General features: G+C 57.8%; 2 protein-coding genes across 2 annotated transcripts in view; both read left to right on the top strand.

Moving 5' to 3' along the window:
* Positions 1 to 3,248, top strand: part of TTBK1 (tau tubulin kinase 1) — a 31,260-nt gene extending 28,012 nt beyond the window's left edge. The window contains exons 13-14 of the mRNA XM_004590388.2: positions 278 to 1,848; positions 2,383 to 3,248. Coding sequence (XP_004590445.2) covers positions 278 to 1,848; positions 2,383 to 2,794 — 1,983 coding nt within the window. The 3' untranslated portion in view covers positions 2,795 to 3,248. The remainder of the gene's footprint in view (positions 1 to 277; positions 1,849 to 2,382) is intronic.
* Positions 3,249 to 11,218: 7,970 nt separating this feature from the next.
* SLC22A7 (solute carrier family 22 member 7) lies at positions 11,219 to 16,740 on the top strand. Its single transcript, XM_004590389.2, has 10 exons — positions 11,219 to 11,621; positions 12,300 to 12,403; positions 12,530 to 12,684; positions 12,815 to 12,983; positions 14,143 to 14,266; positions 14,550 to 14,659; positions 15,094 to 15,308; positions 15,436 to 15,544; positions 16,073 to 16,279; positions 16,617 to 16,740. The coding sequence occupies exons 1-10, from the start codon at positions 11,229 to 11,231 to the stop codon at positions 16,669 to 16,671; spliced, it is 1,641 nt and encodes a 546-aa protein (XP_004590446.2). The 5' UTR covers positions 11,219 to 11,228; the 3' UTR covers positions 16,672 to 16,740.
* The last annotated feature ends 83 nt before the right edge of the window (positions 16,741 to 16,823 follow it).

Raw genomic sequence — 16,823 nt, 5'->3', positions numbered from 1 at the left:
TCAGTGGTAGCTCCTGGGGCCCTCTAGGATCCAGGTCCTACACTTAGAATTGACTGTGGGCCTGGGGTGGGGAAAGGGGGAGGGGGAGAAGGGGCACATGGCGAGGAGTGCATTAAATGGGGGCAAGCAGGGAGGGGAAAAACCCACAGGAATCAGGTTCCGGGACTTCAGGGCCAACTCCCCACTCCCGGGTGCTGTTCTGGAGTCTGAGCCCTCGGGTGAACATGCCATGTGCTGAGGGTGGCCTCAGTGGTCCCTGTGTGTGCTCCTCCTGCAGGTGCTCTCCGTGGCGCCCCCGTTTGAGGTGAACGGCCTCCCCCGGGCTGTGCCTCTGAACCTGCCCTACCAGGACTTCAAGAGGGACCTCTCTGACTACCGAGAGCGGGCCCGACTGCTCCACCGGGTGCGCAGGGTCGGCTTCTCGCACATGCTGCTCACCTCGCCCCAAACTCCACTGGCTCCTGTTCAGCCTCAGGCCAATGGGAAGGAGGAAAAGGAGGAGGAAGAGGAGGAGGAAGAGAAAGAGGAGGAAGAGGAGGAAGAAGAAGAGGAGGAGGAAGAGGAGGAAGAAGAAGAGGAGGAGGAAGAGGAGGAAGAAGAAGAGGAAGCGGTGGCCCTGGGGGAGGTGCTCGGGCCACGCAGTGGCTCCAGCAGTGAGGGGAGTGAGAGGAGCACAGACCGGAGCCAGGAGGGTGCTCCGTCCACGCTGCTGGCGGAAGATCAGAGGGAATCCCGGGGCCGGGCCTCCATGGCTGACGGGGACCTGGAGCCAGAGGAGGGCTCCAAAACGCTGGTGCTCGTCTCCCCTGGTGACATGAAGAAGTCACCTGTCACTGCCGAGCTGGCCCCGGACCCTGACCTGGGCACCTTGGCTGCCCTCACGCCTCAGCACGAGCGGCCGCAGCCCACAGGCAGCCAGCTGGATGTGTCTGAGCCGGGCACCCTGTCCTCTGTCCTCAAATCTGAGTCTAAACCCTTGGGGCCTGGGACAGGACCCGGGGTGGGGGCAGTGACCACAGGGGCGGGGGGCGTGGCTGTCACCTCCTCACCCTTCACCAAAGTCGAAAGGACTTTCGTACACATCGCGGAGAAAACCCACCTCAACGTCATGTCTTCTGGCAGCCAGAGCTCACGGCCTGAGGAGCTCAGTGTCGGTGGAGAGTCGGGGATAGAGGCACCCTCAGATGGAGGTGCGATGCAAGAGGGGGCCACAGAGCCCCTGGAGAATGGCCTTGCCCTGCGTGGGGCTGAGATGGAGAGCTGTGTCCTATCTGGGTCCCCTGGGGTGACCCCCTCAGAAGTGGCCACAGACTCCCTGCCCAATGGCCCAGCCCTGGCCGAAGGGTCAGCTGCCGTGTCCCCGCCGGAGTTAGGCTTGCAAAAAGTGGCCACCCCATCTCCCCCCCTGGGCCCAAAGGCCATGCCAGGCCCTCGCCCCAGGAGCCGCATCCCTGTCCTGCTCTCTGAGGAGGACACAGGCTCAGAGCCGTCGGGCTCGCTGTCGGCCAGAGAGCGATGGAGCAAGAGGGCCCGGCCGCAGCAGGACCTGGCGCGGCTGGTGATGGAGAAGAGGAAGAGCCACCTACTGCTGCGGCTAGCCTCTTCCTCCTCAAGTGATGAGCAGCGTCGCGCCTCCGAAACGCTCTCCGGCACGGGCTCCGAGGAGGACACACCTGCCTCAGAGCTGGCTGCGGCCTTGCCCAGGAAGGCTGGGCAGGCATCTGCCACTCGAAGCCGGATTCCCCGCCCCATCAACATTCGCATGCCTGCCACTGCAGCAACCCAGCAGACTCTCAGCCGAGGCCCTGGCACGCCGGCCCCGGTGTCTGACACAACCATCACCAGCAGGTAAGAGAAGCCACGGCTGGTCCCAGGGTTGGGCAGCAAGTGACCTCTTCCAGGTCAAGGGCTAGGGAAAAATTCTAGGAGTTGCCTCCTGTCTGCCAACTTCTGGCCCTGATGTAGGGTTCAAGTCTATCTTGAGGAAGATGGGGGTTCCCTGATACATGCAGGTTTGGGGTGCCATGAAGGTGTTTGACACCAAAGCATAACATCCAGCACTCTGGAGGGCTAGAAGAAAAAATTATTTCATGTTAATACAAGCACAGATGCATTATAGATTACAGTACAAAATCCGTGAGAATTAAAGGAAGGTCCCCAAACAAAGCCTGTAGTAGACTCCTCCACCAGCAGGCCATAGAGGTCCTGCGTTAGAGGCAGGCACACCAGGCCTCAGCTTACCCATCTGTGCCTTGGTCGACAAGGTCCTGGCTGCTCATGAGGATGGGGATCCCAAGCACAGGGCCCTGGAGGATTCTGAGTCTGTCTTTTTGTTGTTTTCTGTGTCCTGGTCTCTTCCTGCCTCCCGCTGCTCCCGAGCAGGCTCCAGCTGCAGAAGCCCCCAGGGTCGGCCACCGCTCCTGATCTCCGCCCCAAACAGCACCCCGGGACCGGCCGCCGCAGCCCGGGCACCGGAAGAGCCCAAGCCGGTGCCAAGCCCTCAGTTCCCCGCAGCCCAGGCCTTCCCGCCTCTGCCCGACGCCACTCCAGCTCGTCCCCTCGGAGCCAGTCTTTGTCTCGCAAAGAGAGCCCTTCCCCTTCTCACCAGGCCCGGCCAGGAGTCTCCCCGGCTCCTCGGGGCGTCCCGCATGCCCGAGGAGGAGCCCAGCCTGATGGCAGTACCCCCTCCCCAGGAGGCCCCAAAAAGGGACCCAGAGGGAAACTGCAGACTCAGCAGCGCGCAGCAACCAAAGGCCGGGCGGGGGCGGTGGAGGGCCGGGCCGGGGCCAGATAATGATGCCCGCGACCCTCCGCGGCCCCCTCGCCCTGGCCCCAACCCGCAGCCAGACACACTGGAAGCGCTCCCCGCACAGCCTTACGCGCGCCCGCCGCGCGCCCCCGGCTTCCCGCCCGCATCGCGTGGACGCGCGCGCGCGCGCAGCCGCGCGGGACAGGGGAGGGATCGCCTCCCTCCCCAGCCCGCATCCTCCCTCTCCCGGCCGCCCCGTACTCCGGGGCAAGGCTCGGGTCTGTCTGCGTCACCGAGGGATCCACGTCTGGGGACGCCCCGTTCACGCCCCAGGCCTCGCTGCTCTCCACGCTCATCTTCCTCTGCCCGGGACCTTTGCTTACATCTCCCGCGGCTCCCTGCCACTCCGCCTCCTCTTCCAGCCAAAGCCCCTAGTCTGCAGAGAAGCGGCTTTAAAAGGCCCAAGTGGAAGCCCCAGTCTCAGCATCTCCCTGCCGCACCCCTGCGGCCCCTGGAGTGGGGTGACAGGAGGGGCGGGAGAGGAGGAGAGGACGGGTCAGGGACTCGGGTCTACTCAGGTGTGGCAGGGCAGCTCTGACCTGTCCCAGCTCCATCCTGGGCACGTTGGGGGAGGAAGTGGGCAGGAAGGGAGGAAGTGGGAGTGGGGGGAGGGAGGAAGGCAGTTATGCTTCCTTGCATCTTTGAGGAGCAGAGACCCAGCTGCCCCCAAGTTTGAGTGGGGCCTCAGCAGAACAGTGGCAGTGTGTGTGTGTGGGGGGGGCCTCTCTGGGCAAGAGTCTACCAATGGGAAGTTGGTGGGGGAAGAGGCAGTCTTTGGAAAAGCTCTCACTCCTGGTCTAACCTGATCTAGTGCTCAGAGCCCATCTCCACCAGGAACTCCTTCCTGTCTTCTGACCTCAATCCTGCCTGCTGCATTTCAGCCAATTTTACCTTTTCCACCTGCCAGTCAGTGCTGGTAGAGATGGGGCTGGTTGTGATCTGTGTGCTGGTTGTTTTTGCAGAAGCTCAATTCTACCTGGCTCCTACCCTCCATCCTCTCCTCTGTGGGGTGTGGGCTGGGTCAGTGGACAGAGAAAGCAGGAGCAGATCCACAGGTGGCCCCCAAAGCAGAAGTGCCAATCTGATGTCCTGAGGGTGTGTGCTATGATGAGTGCCCAGCTCAAGCTCCCTAGAGTCCCTTGCCCTAACCCCAGACCCTGCCTCCCTGAATGAACCTGGGGGCCTCTGCCCTCTAGAGTTCACCCCCACCTCATCATGAGTCCCCAGCTGCTAGTGGCTGGGGCAGGCAGTGCCCTGGTTGCAAAAGGGATGGCTAGCCAGGGCTACAGCGGGCAGGACCTCATCCACCCTTAATTCCCTCACTCAGCCTTTGTCCCTTAGCCTGGTCCTATGCTGTCCTGCCTCGAGCCACAGGGAGCAACCAAGACACTTCAAGGAAGAAGAGGATAGCCCCTCCCCAGTGTGCCGGCCACCCCTAAGGATGCCCACGAGAGCAAGAGCCCAGGAACAGGCTGGTGGTGCCTGCTGATCCCCTCACATCACCACCACCCCCAAAATCCCGGACAGTCCGCCGACCTGGGCAGCTGCTGGCACGGCTTCTCTGCAGACCAGCTACTCTGGTGGTGGGGGAGGCATTGGGGTGGACAGCTGTCGAGGTCCAGCCCACGCTGACACAGACCACTCAGGAAACCTCTCTGGACCCGACGTCAGGGCTGGAGGGGGACTGTCTGCTCTACCCTAGAGCTTCTCCGAATGACAATCAGCTCGTGCCAGGTGGGAACCAGGCAGGACCCCTGCTATCCAGGCTCCCCAGGGCCTGTTCCTTGCCACCAACCGAACCGTGAATGTAGGGGGCCCCAGCCTCATCGCTGCCCTGGACCAACAACAGCCAGGCTTGGAGTCCGGGAGGAAAAGGAGAGGGGCCCAAGGGAGCCCCAGCCCCTACTCCAGGGCCCATTCCACCCCCAGCCTCACTCAGTACTGCAGCTGGCAGAGACTGCAAAAACAAACAAACAAAAAAACACCACAAAAAAACACCAAAAACAAACAAATGAAAACACAGTCTGTCCTTGGGATGATGCAAATCCCAGGGTCTCCCAACCGACCCCAGGCCTCTGAGTCACTGAATGTCACCAGGGAGGGGGAGGAGGACATGGGGTACAAAGTATTTGAGTGGGAGGGTGGCAGGGGACAGACAGGATTGACCCAGAGCAGCAGACACCGTGCCCCCACCCCCCAGCGTCACATCCCCAGCTGCCCCCATACCCTCCATGAGGCCTGCTGGGCCTGGGCCCCTCCCCTATAGAGTGTCACCCCCTCTGCGCCCCAGCACTTGTCCATCACACCGCCTGCATCACTGACTCAGACCGTGGGGGTGGGGGGAAGGATATGCACCTGAAGACCAGGCCTTGCCTCCCTTCCCCTCGGTGCCAGAAAGGAGCTATGTCCACCAATACCTCCTCCCTCGGCCCACCTCTTTGCAGGGCGGGGCCTGGCTTGCTCAGCCTTCTCTGCTCCAGGGCTGGGAGGACGGCCAGCCCCGGGCAGGGAGAAGCCACTGCAGAATGTTTACAAGCCACACAGAATGTAACACGCCGCTGCCGCCACCGCTCATCCTCCCAGTCACTGCATGGCCTCTGTCCACCCCCACCCCGATCCTTGGAAGCCGCCGTCATTATTAGACTGGATCTCGGAAGGGAAGTAGCCATCACACCATTAAAAAGCCTGTGGACCTTTCAGTAGGCCTGGACTCTTCTTCCCTTGGGCGGGGCCGGGGGTGAGCCGGAGAGAAGAGCGCCACCACCGATTGGTGGACACGAGAGTGGGGGGGCTGCGAGCCCGCAGACAGACCGGACGTGTGCAGCCACTCAACCCCACCCTTCGCACAGCAGGAAAGTGACCGCTCTGCCAAATTCTCTGATGGCTGCTGTCTCCCAACTCCCGGGGGGGCCGCTCCCAAGGTGTAGTTTTACTAAAGAGGTAAAATGAAGGAGGTGGCTCTTGGTGTTCCATCAGGGGCTTCATCCATGTGGGCCATCTCCCACTGCTTTCTCAGGCCGTTAGATGGAGTGGGATCAGAAATGGGGCACCTGGGACTCGAGCAGGTGCTGATACGGGATGCAAGCATTGCAGGTGGCAGCCTAACCGACTAACTGCAGCAACAGTCCCACATGACTTCATTTATATGAAATGTCACTAACAGGTCTTTAGAAACAAAGCAGTTGACTGGGGTCAGCGTTGAGTTAAGCTGTTCTGTGCAATGCTGGTGTCCTGAATAGTAACACCAAGAGCTAGTACAGTTCCACTTCTGATCCAGTTCCCTGCTAATGCACCTGGGAGAATAGAAGAGGAGGGCCCAAGTAGCACCCACATGGGAAATCCAGAAGGAGCTCCTAGCTCCTGACTTTGGATCAGCTCAGCGCTGGCCCTTGCAGCCATTCGGGGAGTGAACCAGTGGAGTATAAGATCTCTTCTCCAGTCTCTCCTTTCTGTAACTCTGCCTTTCAAATAAAGCAAAAAACAAACAAAAAACTGAAATGACACGCCCCAAGCCTTTTGTAAGAGAAGCCTCCAATGTCAGGTTGTGGGCAGGCCCATCCCTGCTTCATTCCCTGTGCATGCCATGTTTGGCTGTTTACTGCAAGTGTACCCTGTTTAAGGTGCTCTAAATCAAGAAGGAAGGTGAGGGACTAGAGCTGTAGCTCCGCAGGTTAATCCTCCACCTGTGGTGCTGGCATGCCATGTAGGCTACAGTTTGTGTCCTGGCTGCTCCATTTCTGATCCAGCTCTCTGCTTATGACCTGGGAAAGCAACAGAGGATGGTCCAAGTCCTTGGGAACCCTGCACCCACATGGGAGACAAGCTCCTGGATCCTGACTAGAGATCAGCTCAGCTCTGGCTGTTGCCAGTAGACGGAAGATCTTTGTCTCTCCTTGTTTCTATCAATCTGCCTTTCCAATAAAAATACATCTTGAAGAAGAAGAAGAATGTGAGTGCCTGTGGGGAAACCACAGCAAAGGAGACTTGGAAGCTCATGAGTAAGCATGGCAGGGGCCTGCTCGGCAGGAGAGCGGGACTTCGGAGTCTGGACTTTCCTGCCTCACCCCCAGGAGCAGCCCAAGGCTTGGCCCTGGGGCAGAAACCATTTATGCACTGACCAAGTAAAAGATTCACTCCTGGCCACCCTAGAGTCCACATAGCACCCACCATGGCAAGGCCTCCTGACCACACAGCACGCCTCCCCTGCTCCGAGTCCGCCTTCCCACCCAGAGCTGTGTAGTATCCATCCTGGAGGCTGACACCCACACTCTTGGCCTAACCTCTCCCCCTCACCCCAACAGGCTTCAAAGACGTGACAGGTCTTCATAAGGCAAGGTCCCTGCTGTCAGGGAACCTGCTTGCCACCACCACGCACCATCCACTGCATGGTCCTTGTCACCACCATCCTTCACCACACCATCACCAGCCTCTTCTCCACCAGCTCCAGCCCCTGTACACCTATTCTACTCTCCTGTTACTCCACCCCCACCAATCAGTGTTCTTTCCTCCTCATGGTTCTGCCATCCTAGCACTAGAATTAGCGCTCTAATTGATTTCTTCATTGCTGCTGTCCATGGTTGCATGGGTCACAGCCACTGGTTAATGGTCACTGAAGCCCCAGCAGAGATGAGGAGGTCGGTAGAGGCCACTCAAATGGGAGAGGGGCCAAAGAGCAAAGGCTGGAAGTATAGGAAGTGCTTGTTGCAAGTAATCCCAAGTTGAAGTTGTTTATCCCAGGAACATATCCTTCCCTGTCTCCATTAGTTTGAGTAACCACTTCAATGAAGGTGGCATTTTTTTTTTCTGTGCATAAGTGCATGCCCTCCCTTGCTATCCATGAAGGTCCCTACCAAGTTTAGATTTGGATTCCCAGCTTTGAGAGGGAGGAATGGATGGCTAATATCCCATCAGGACAAGTTTTTTAAAAATTTTTTTATTTATGTTTTAATACTGTTTACATAGTTTAGAGGGATGCATGCCTGTGTGGGCCTCTGATTAGGATAGGGAAGGTTGAGGTCTAGAGGAAGGTGGGTGGGACAAATGTTTTAATTTTTTTTTTTCCTATAGGACTTAACTGGAAATTCCAAGCTGGTCTGTCCTCTGGTTAGATGGAAAATTACAGACCTGCCTGTCCAACTACATCATCATGACTATTGTTCTTGAGAACCTGAGATGAGAGTTGCTGTATGGTCTGAGGTCAGGGAGTGAGATGAAGGCAGAGGTACTTAATGGTCAAGTTGTCCTTGATTCTCACCAACTTGTGAAATGAGGACAGGAAGAAGATACTCACTGTGAAACCTCAGACACCCCAGCCAAGCCCCAGGTTGGTCTCCTCACTGTTGTCTGCCCAGGTAGATCCACTGGAGGGCCACACCCTCTTCTCAGGAGCTGTAGGGGTTGCGAGGACATAGTGTCCTCTGAGAGAGGCCCCTGCAGTGTGAGGAGTCCCATCTGGGGAGCACAGGAAGGTCAGGAGTTGTCTGCCCCGAGTTGATCTGCAGGGACACCAATCCTGCTCCCCAGGGACTGCATTGAGCTGACAGCAGCTGGGGTGGCTGAAGGCTGGGCATGCACATGAGGGAGGGGAAAGGATGGCTCTGGGGGAGGGTATCATTGGAGCCTAGCTAAGGTGCTAGCTGGATTTTTGCCCTCTGGTAGTGGGAGCTAGCAAGGAATTTTATTTAAAAATATTTTAGTTTAGTTTACTTGAGAGGGAGAGAGAGAATGAAAGAGCCAGACAGAGAGAGCTCCTCTTGGTTGGTTCACCAGCACCCCAGATGCCCACAATGGCCAAGGTTGGGCTAAAGTCAGGAGTGGAAACTCAGGGGCCAGTGCAATGGTTCAACTGGCTAATCCTCTGCTTGCAAGCACCAGCATCCCATGTGGACGCCAGTTTGTGTCCTGGTTGCTCCACTTCCCATCAAGCTCTCTGCTTATGGCCTGGGGAAGCAGCAAAAGATGGTCCAAAGCCTTGGGACCCTGCACCCATGTGGGAAACCTCAGGGAGGCTCCTGGCTTTGGATTGGCTCTGCTCTGGCCATTGTGACCACTTGGGGAGTGAACTAGCAGATGGAAGCTCTTTCTCTGTCTCTCCTTATCTCTGTAAATCTGTCTTTTCAATATTTTCAATAAAAATAAATAAATCTTAAAAAAAAAAAAAAAAAGTGGAAACTCAATCCAAGCCCCAGGATCTCCATCAGCAGGAAGCCAGATTTGGGAGCCAGAGCTGGAAACCCAAATTGGGTGCTCAGATGTACTGCCTCCCGCTGTCTTAAATCCTAGGTGAATGCCTCCCTGGGGGAAGGATTTTAGCCAGGAAAGTGGCCTTCTGGGAGACGTGTTCTGAGGCAGTCTTCAGAGTGGCTGTGGGCATGGGCTGCCAGTAGTGAATCAGGGGCAGAGAGCTGTGGGGGAACTTAGCCCTGCTAGGAGCTTCCCAAGAGCAGGAACTGTGTCCTTGTACACCCAAGTCCACCACTGCCGACCGGGCTGCACTGGGCCTCAGCACGCGGGCCAGCCCCTCCCTCAGCCCGTGCTTGTCATCAGCAGCACATGCCATGCCCCCAGCCTCGCCCAGCGCTGTCTTGGGGATCCTACCTGGGGCAACCAGAGACATTTTTGCTTAACAGCTCCAGGAGCTCCCCACTGCTGCAGCCAAGGGTCCTGCTGTGACTGCCCACCCTACATCCTGTCCTTGTCTTTCTCCTCTGTTCGTTGCAGAGCCAGATAAGTAATTTCCTAAATCTGCTTTGAGCCAAGGCCCTTTCTCTAGGCATGCTTACTCGCTGTAGAGGCTTCCTCACTTACAACCTTTGGTGTACAACCTGATACTCTCTCAGCTCTGGTGTTCGGAGAACTGGGTGGGCATAAACTTGACATTGCTGGTTTCTGTTGTGTCTTTTAAAAAATGATTTAAAGTCTTTGCCTTGCACTTGCCGGAATCTCATATGGGCACTGGTTTTAATCTCGGTGGCCCCACTTCCCATCCACCTCCCTGCTAATGGCCTGGGAAAGCAGTGGAGGACAGCGTTGGGACCCTGCACCCAAGTGGGAGATCTGGAAGAAGTTCTTGGCTCCTGGCTCCTGGCTCCTGGCTTTGGATCGGTTCAGCCCCAGCTACTGAGGTTACTTCAGGAGTGAATCAGCGGACTGCAGATCTTCCTCTTTCTATGTCTCTCCTCCTCTCTCTATATATTTGACTTTCCAATAAAAACTTAAAAATCTTTTTAAAAATGATTTATTTTGCATTCAACATTACAGAGAGAAGGAGAGACAGAGAAAGATCTTTCCATTCACTGGTTCACTCCCCAAATGCCTGTAAGAGCCAGGTTGAAGCTTATAGGTCTCCCCCATGGGTACAGCGACCCAGGCACTTGGGCCAATGTTTATTGCAGTTTTCCAAGGTGCATTGGCAGGGAACTGGATCAGAAGTGCTTGACATACGGAATGCTGGCAGCTTAAGCCACCATGCCACAATGCTGGCCGCTCTGTTGTGCCTTTCGGATGGGGTACTGTGAGTGACATTCTGTCCCACTGAGAGCGACAGAGTAAGCCAATCAAACTGGCCACAAGCACTGTGGCTCCTGTGAGATACAAGGCTTCAGCAGTTCCTGGGAAAGATGGACCTCTAGCAATGCATGTTTGTGGCTGAAGTTCGTGGGAATGCCAGGCAGGGCACAGTGGTGGGCAAACACAGCAGCTAGGAAGATGGGGTGAAGCCAGCAGGGCCAGATTCCACAGCTGGAAAATCCAGAAGCAACTCCTCTCTTCCTAGAACTCATCTGGGATGCTGCAGGAAATAGTAGGAAATGACAGGCAGGACCTGGGGCCAGCTACTGGGTGGAACGGGGGCACAGGGAGCATGGAACCCCAAGAGTTCTCCAACTGCATTGGTGTGTCTTGGGTCAGGGCAATGAACTAGGGGAAGAAGGAGGCCTTATGGCTTGGTGGGCAGAACCTTTCACTTGGTTAGAGTCCAACTCTCAGACCTGGGGCTGCGGGTCAGGCTGCTGCAGACAGGGAGAGCTTACCTTGTGCCTCCTAGGACAAAAGACATCTAAGGAGAGCAGGTGCATCATGTCCCAGGGGCCCCAGGACTAAACGCTTGCTTCCTATACTCCCAGTCTCTTTAGCATGATGGCCCTGGGCTCCCCTACTTGCTCCGAGTAGCAATATATGAGGGCTGCAGAGTCAGCAACCTCTGACCAGATAGCAGCCCCTCCCCAGACACTGGGAGGACTGGGTGGGGTGGTTCAGGAGGGCCCAATCCTGGGCCTGCCTCCCAGGGAGGGGGCTGGGCCCTGGCTGCAGAGGCCTGGCGCCTCCAGAGTCCAGGGGTCCATGTGGAGAGCAGGGTGAGCAGTACCTGGTGCTGCAGCAGGAGCCTACCCCGGACACTGTGGGTTGGTGGGCGGGCAGCATGGGCTTCGAGGAGCTGCTGGAGCAGGTGGGTGGCTTCGGGCCCTTCCAGCTGCGGAATCTGGCCCTGCTGGCCTTGCCCCGCATTCTGCTACCCATGCACTTCCTGCTGCCCGTCTTCCTGGCTGCTGTGCCTGCCCATCGCTGCGCCCTGCCTGGGGCTCCTACCAACCTCAGCCACCAGGATTCATGGCTCGAGACCTACGTGCCCCGGGAGCCTGATGGCACATTTAGCTCCTGCCTCCGCTTCGCCCAACCCCAGACTCCCCAGAACATCACACTGGGGAGAGAGGGACCCAGCCCTGGCGAGTTGGGGGGCACACCCTCCACCGTGCCCTGCTCACAGGGCTGGGAATATGACCACTCTGAGTTCTCCTCCACTATTACTACTGAGGTACATGAGCTCAGGAGGGGAGGGATGCTCTGTGTATGTGTGTGTGTGTGTGTGTGTGTGTATTTGCACATTTGTGTGTCTGTGTGCATTTGTGTTTGTGTTTCTGTGTTGGCATGTCTGTGTGTCTGCATGTTTGTGTATGTCTGTGTTTACATGTGGGTGTGGGCAGGCTCTGCATTGCCTTTGGTGAACCGTGTGTGGGTCTTAGATACCTGTCACCTCTTAGGGCCTCAGTTTGCCCATCTACAAATGTTGGGGATGAATATCAAGCACCAGGCCCTTCCATGGGAGCTCTTCTTGCGGATCAGGGAAGGGGCTCCCAGAGGGCACTTCTCCTGGAAGTGGGCCTGGTTAGATTCCCAGGCCTGGGGTTTAAAAACCCACCTGGAGGTGAAGGAGGAGAAGGAGTAGGAATAGAGTCTCCTGGGGCTGGAAGGGGAGGGGGAGGGGGATAGTGTTAGGATTCCTGTGGTCATGGCCAAGGCTACCCATAGGAAGAGGCGGAGACTGCAGGTGCGAATTGTCACACTCCTTGAGACTGGGAGGTTGGTTACCCCACAAGGGTTGCTCACTCAAATGGCACAGCTGGTGAAGGCCCCAGAGACAGGTAAGGAGGGGATGGAGGTGGCTTGGGAAGGGCAGGTGCCCAGGGGAGCCCCTCGCTGCCTGTCTTTGCAGTGGGACCTCGTGTGTGAGCAGAAGGATATGAGCAGAGCTGTGTCCACCTTTTTCTTTGTTGGCGTGCTGACAGGGGCTGTGGTCTTTGGATACTTGGCTGACAGGTGGAGTGAAATGTGGGGCTTTGGGCAGCCTCTTCCTTCAGGCTGGAGGGTGGGCTTGGCCTCCAAGCTGTGTGTTCTTGGAAGCTTTGCTTCCCATGGGAGCTGACTGGACATGACCCTTTGCAGGTTTGGGCGGCGCCGTCTGCTTCTGGTGGCCTATGTGAGTTCCCTGGTGCTGGGCCTGGTGTCCGCTGCTTCGGTCAGCTACGTCATGTTTGCCATCACTCGCACCCTCACTGGTTCAGCCCTGGCTGGCTTCACGATCATTGTGATGCCCCTGGGTGAGGCAGGCGAGAGACAATCGGGGAGCCCAGAGGGCTGGAGGGAGGCAGCGGTCAGGGTGCTGCTGAGCCCAGCTAACCCTCACTTCCCTGTCTTCCCATCTCTGGCCCTGGCCCCCTGGGGGCCCAGAGCTGGAGTGGCTGGACGTGGAGCACCGCATCGTGGCAGGTGTCCTGAGTAGTACCTTCTGGACGGGGGGCGTGATGCTGCTGGCACTGGTTGGCTACCTCATCCGGGACTGGCGGTGGCTCTTGCTGGCTGTCACCCTGCCTTTGGCTCCAGGCATCCTCAGCCTCTGGTGAGGGAGGGGCTGTGGGCAGCTGGGGGGTGAGAGGTGCAGGAAGTCAAGGACAGACTGAGCAAAGGGAAGGAGTATGGAGCGAGAGATGGGAAGAAAAATAGAGATTGATAAAGATGGATGGGGAGAGTTGGGGTGGGGAAGGACAGAATAAGGTGGCATGGCCCACCACAAAACAAAGAACAAGGGGTGGGCATTTGACCTAGTGGTCAAGACCCTGCCTGGGATTCCCACTACCCACACCAAAGTGCCCAATTTTGAGTCCTGGCTCCGTTCCTGATTCTAGCTTCCTGAGAAACAGCAGGTGGCGGCTCACTCGGTTAGATCCATGCCACCCATGTGGGACACCTGGAGGGAGTTCTCAGCCCCTTGTTCCACCGTGGCCCAGCACAGGCCATGCAGCCATTTGGGAAGGGGACTTGAGAACAAAAGCTCTGCTTGTCTGTTGATTCCTGTCCGTCTCCCCAGCTTTCAGCATAAATAAAAACTGAAGGGGAAAAAAAAACTCCACGAAGAACAAGGTGTGGAGAGTCAGGGACCGGATCAGTGTGAGAACAGCGGCAGCAGCTAGAACGGGAAGGCAGATTCAAAAAGACAGTGGGCCAGGACACAGTCAGCAGGCCAATATGCAGGTTGAAGCTGGCCTCTGGCAGGAGTGGGAGGACCTGGCCAGGTGGGCATTGCTTCCCAAACACACTCTAGATTGGATGGCTCTTGTGGCTGTGACGGTAAGTCTATCCTTCCTTCATTCTGTGCCCTCCTGACGGCTCAGTGGAGAGCAGCAAGTGGCTGGTACTGGCAGGCAAGCTCTGGGAGGTGTGAAGTTCAGTTGAGGAAGGAAAGGACCCTCAGGTTGGGGGGACCTCAGGTCTGGGTCAGGCAGTGTGGGAGGATGTGGCTTTTTAAATTGGGCTTTAAATGACAATGAGGAATTTATGAGGTTTGGAGGGCCTGGGGAATGGATAGTCTTCCAGCTTGAGAGGGTCTGCAGGAGCAAAAACATGTGGTGTGGCCTGGAGGGCGGTGCGGCATGGGTGCTAGGAGGTATGGTGGGGGTGCTGGGAGGTGTGGCATGGGTGCTGGGAGGTATGGTGGGGTGCTGGGATGTGTGGTGGAGGCACTGATTTTGCAGCTGAGATGTCTCCTGTCTGTACCACAGGTGGGTGCCGGAGTCCGCACGCTGGCTTCTGACCCAGGGCCGAGTGGATGAGGCCCAAACATACCTGCTCCGCTGTGCCAGGCTCAACAGGCGGCTGGTGTGTGAGGACAGTCTGAGTCGAGAGGTGAGATTGGACACACGTGAGTTGGTGTACCTGTGTACTGGGGTGGGGTTGGGGGAGTCTGGTCCAGTTCCTCTCCCCACTACAGGTGGCAGGAAAAGCCCCCCTATGCCAGGCTGTTTTCCTACCTGGTGGGCCACACCTTCCCTCAGGGCTCACCCTCCTCAGCTCTCATGTACACCTGCCATCCTGGCACAACAGAGGAGAGGAACAGAGGGGTGGCAGGAGGGGGGACGGTGGGGGACTGGCAATTGGCACTGTTGAGAGCTCCCCTTCCCCCGACCAGGCACTGAGTGAGGTGGCTGCTGGGGAACAGGTAGTCCGAAGACCTTCGTACCTTGACCTGTTCCGAACACCCAGGCTCCGACACATCTCCCTGTGCTGCATGGTGGTGTGGTAAGGAAGGAGGAGACAGAGCCGGGAGGAAGCTGACAGTGATGGTGGGGGACCAGCTCCAGGGCGGCGGTGCTGAGGCAGAAGGGCAGGGGGACCCACCCTTGGGACCATCTGGCTGGCCAAGGCCAGAAGAAGGAGTAAGCCGTAGATGCGTGGGCTCCAACTCAGGCTGTATGACCTCTTCCCTGGTTGGCCTCCCACAAGTCAGTCCACCTTCCTGAGCCTCAGGCCGCTCTCAGTTCTCTGCTGTGAAGGTCACGGTCAAAGTGACCCGGCCACTAGCACAGGCAGCAGTCTCAGCTGGGATTGTCGGGGTGTGGAGGTGGGAGTCTCTGGGGGGAGGGGACCGGGTTGTGTCCAGGTCTTTCTGGGCACAGAGGACAGTGAAGTGGGAAGGAAGGGGGGCCCCCTGGTGGCATCGCGACGCCTTTCAGGTTTGGCGTGAACTTCTCCTATTACGGCCAGAGTCTGGCTGTGGCGGGTCTGGGGCTGAATCTGTACCAGACACAGCTGCTGTTCGGGGCGGTGGAGCTGCCCTCCAAGCTACTGGTCTACATGTCGGTGCGCACCGCCGGACGCCGCCTCACGCAGGCCGGGACACTGCTGGGCGCGGCCCTGGCCTTGGGCATCAGACTGCTGGTGGCCTCCGGTGAGCACGCCCCCTGGACACCACCATCCCCAGCTCTGATTTTTCACTGGGCCTCTCCGGGAACCTCCGGCTCTGACTGTGGCTCTCACTACTGGCTCTCTCATCTCCTGAACCGGTTTTCCTCCAGAGGGAAGCTCGTGGAGCACCGCCCTAGCGGTGTTGGGAAAGGGATTTTCTGAGGCTGCCTTCACTACCGCCTACCTGTTCACTTCCGAGTTGTACCCTACCGTGCTCAGGTGAAGGCAGCTTGGGTCCCCACCTTGGGGTGGGGCTTGCTAATCATGTGTCTTAACCCACAATTGCATGTGCACACACTGTCTCTAGAATGCTTCCCTTTCTGCTCATTCTTACACTGCAATGTTTACCCAGTTAAAGGGGGAAGGTTTTCTCTCTCCCAAGCTGTGTGACCCTGAGTCAAGTGGGACCACCTCTCTGGGTATTTTGGGAAGGAAACAGTCCCAAGACGCCCCATCTGCCCACCCCAGCAAAGCTACCCTATCAGCTGTTGGTGGAGGGTGGGATGCAGTTAGCGGCAAGGTAAGGCCTGTACCAGCTGCCGACTCTCGTCGGTCTGCATGGCTCCTCCCCAGTTCTCTTCTGGCACCCTGCTTTTGCTGGGACACTATCTGTGACTGGGTCAGTATAGGGTCCCAGAATCTGCTTGGGAGGACCTTAGCTTCCTTAGCCAGGGAGGGAGGAGAGCCCTGAGGGACATGACCCTAAGCAGGCGTGCACTCTGTCTCCCTCCTCTTCTCCCTGAACAGGCAGACAGGGATGGGGTTCACTGCGCTGGTGGGCCGGCTCGGGGGCTCTTTGGCCCCACTTGCAGCCTTGCTGGATGGCGTGTGGCTGTCACTGCCCAAGCTTGCTTACGGAGGGGTAGCCCTACTGGCCGCCTGTACTGCCCTCCTGCTGCCAGAGACCAGGCGGGCCCAGCTACCAGAGACCATCCAGGATGTGGAGAGTAAGAGGTGTGTGCGCAGGACCACGTCTGTGGGAATGCATGCGTGTGAAGACGTGTCTAACCTCCTGGGCTTGGGGCATATCTGTGTATGTGCAGGAGTGAGGGCTTCAGGGTACATGGCCTGAGTGTACATGTGTGTGCAGACACAGGAAGAGGTGTATGTGTGCAACCTCAGGTGTCAGGGGACTGTACACGTCGTGTGTGAGTCATTGGAGCAGGACATGCATTTGCCTTCTGGAAGCTGGCAATGCAGGGAGCCCTGGGCCAGACCTGATGATGAGACAGGTTGGGATGGTGGGTTCAACAGCTGACCCCCACCACTGCCATGCCTCTTTCCTCCCCAGGGTCCTGTCCCGTCTTGAGGATGAAGAGATGGTCATGAAACAGGTGCAGAACTGAGTGGCACTGAGCACAGCCCTCCTTGGCCACTCAGCAGCATGGGATGTGGGGAGGTCAGGCCCTGCGACGGGGGCTCGGGGGCTCGGGGCCTCAGACTCCCCCTGCCTAGAGCCAGAGTTGCCCCCGGAGCCTTCTCCCTATGCTCATTGGCC

Source organism: Ochotona princeps, chromosome 1 (genome assembly GCF_030435755.1).
Source record: "Ochotona princeps isolate mOchPri1 chromosome 1, mOchPri1.hap1, whole genome shotgun sequence".
Lineage (NCBI taxonomy): Eukaryota > Metazoa > Chordata > Mammalia > Lagomorpha > Ochotonidae > Ochotona > Ochotona princeps.
The sequence above is the reverse complement of the archived record's forward strand: the minus strand, read 5'-3'. Positions and strand labels throughout refer to the sequence as shown.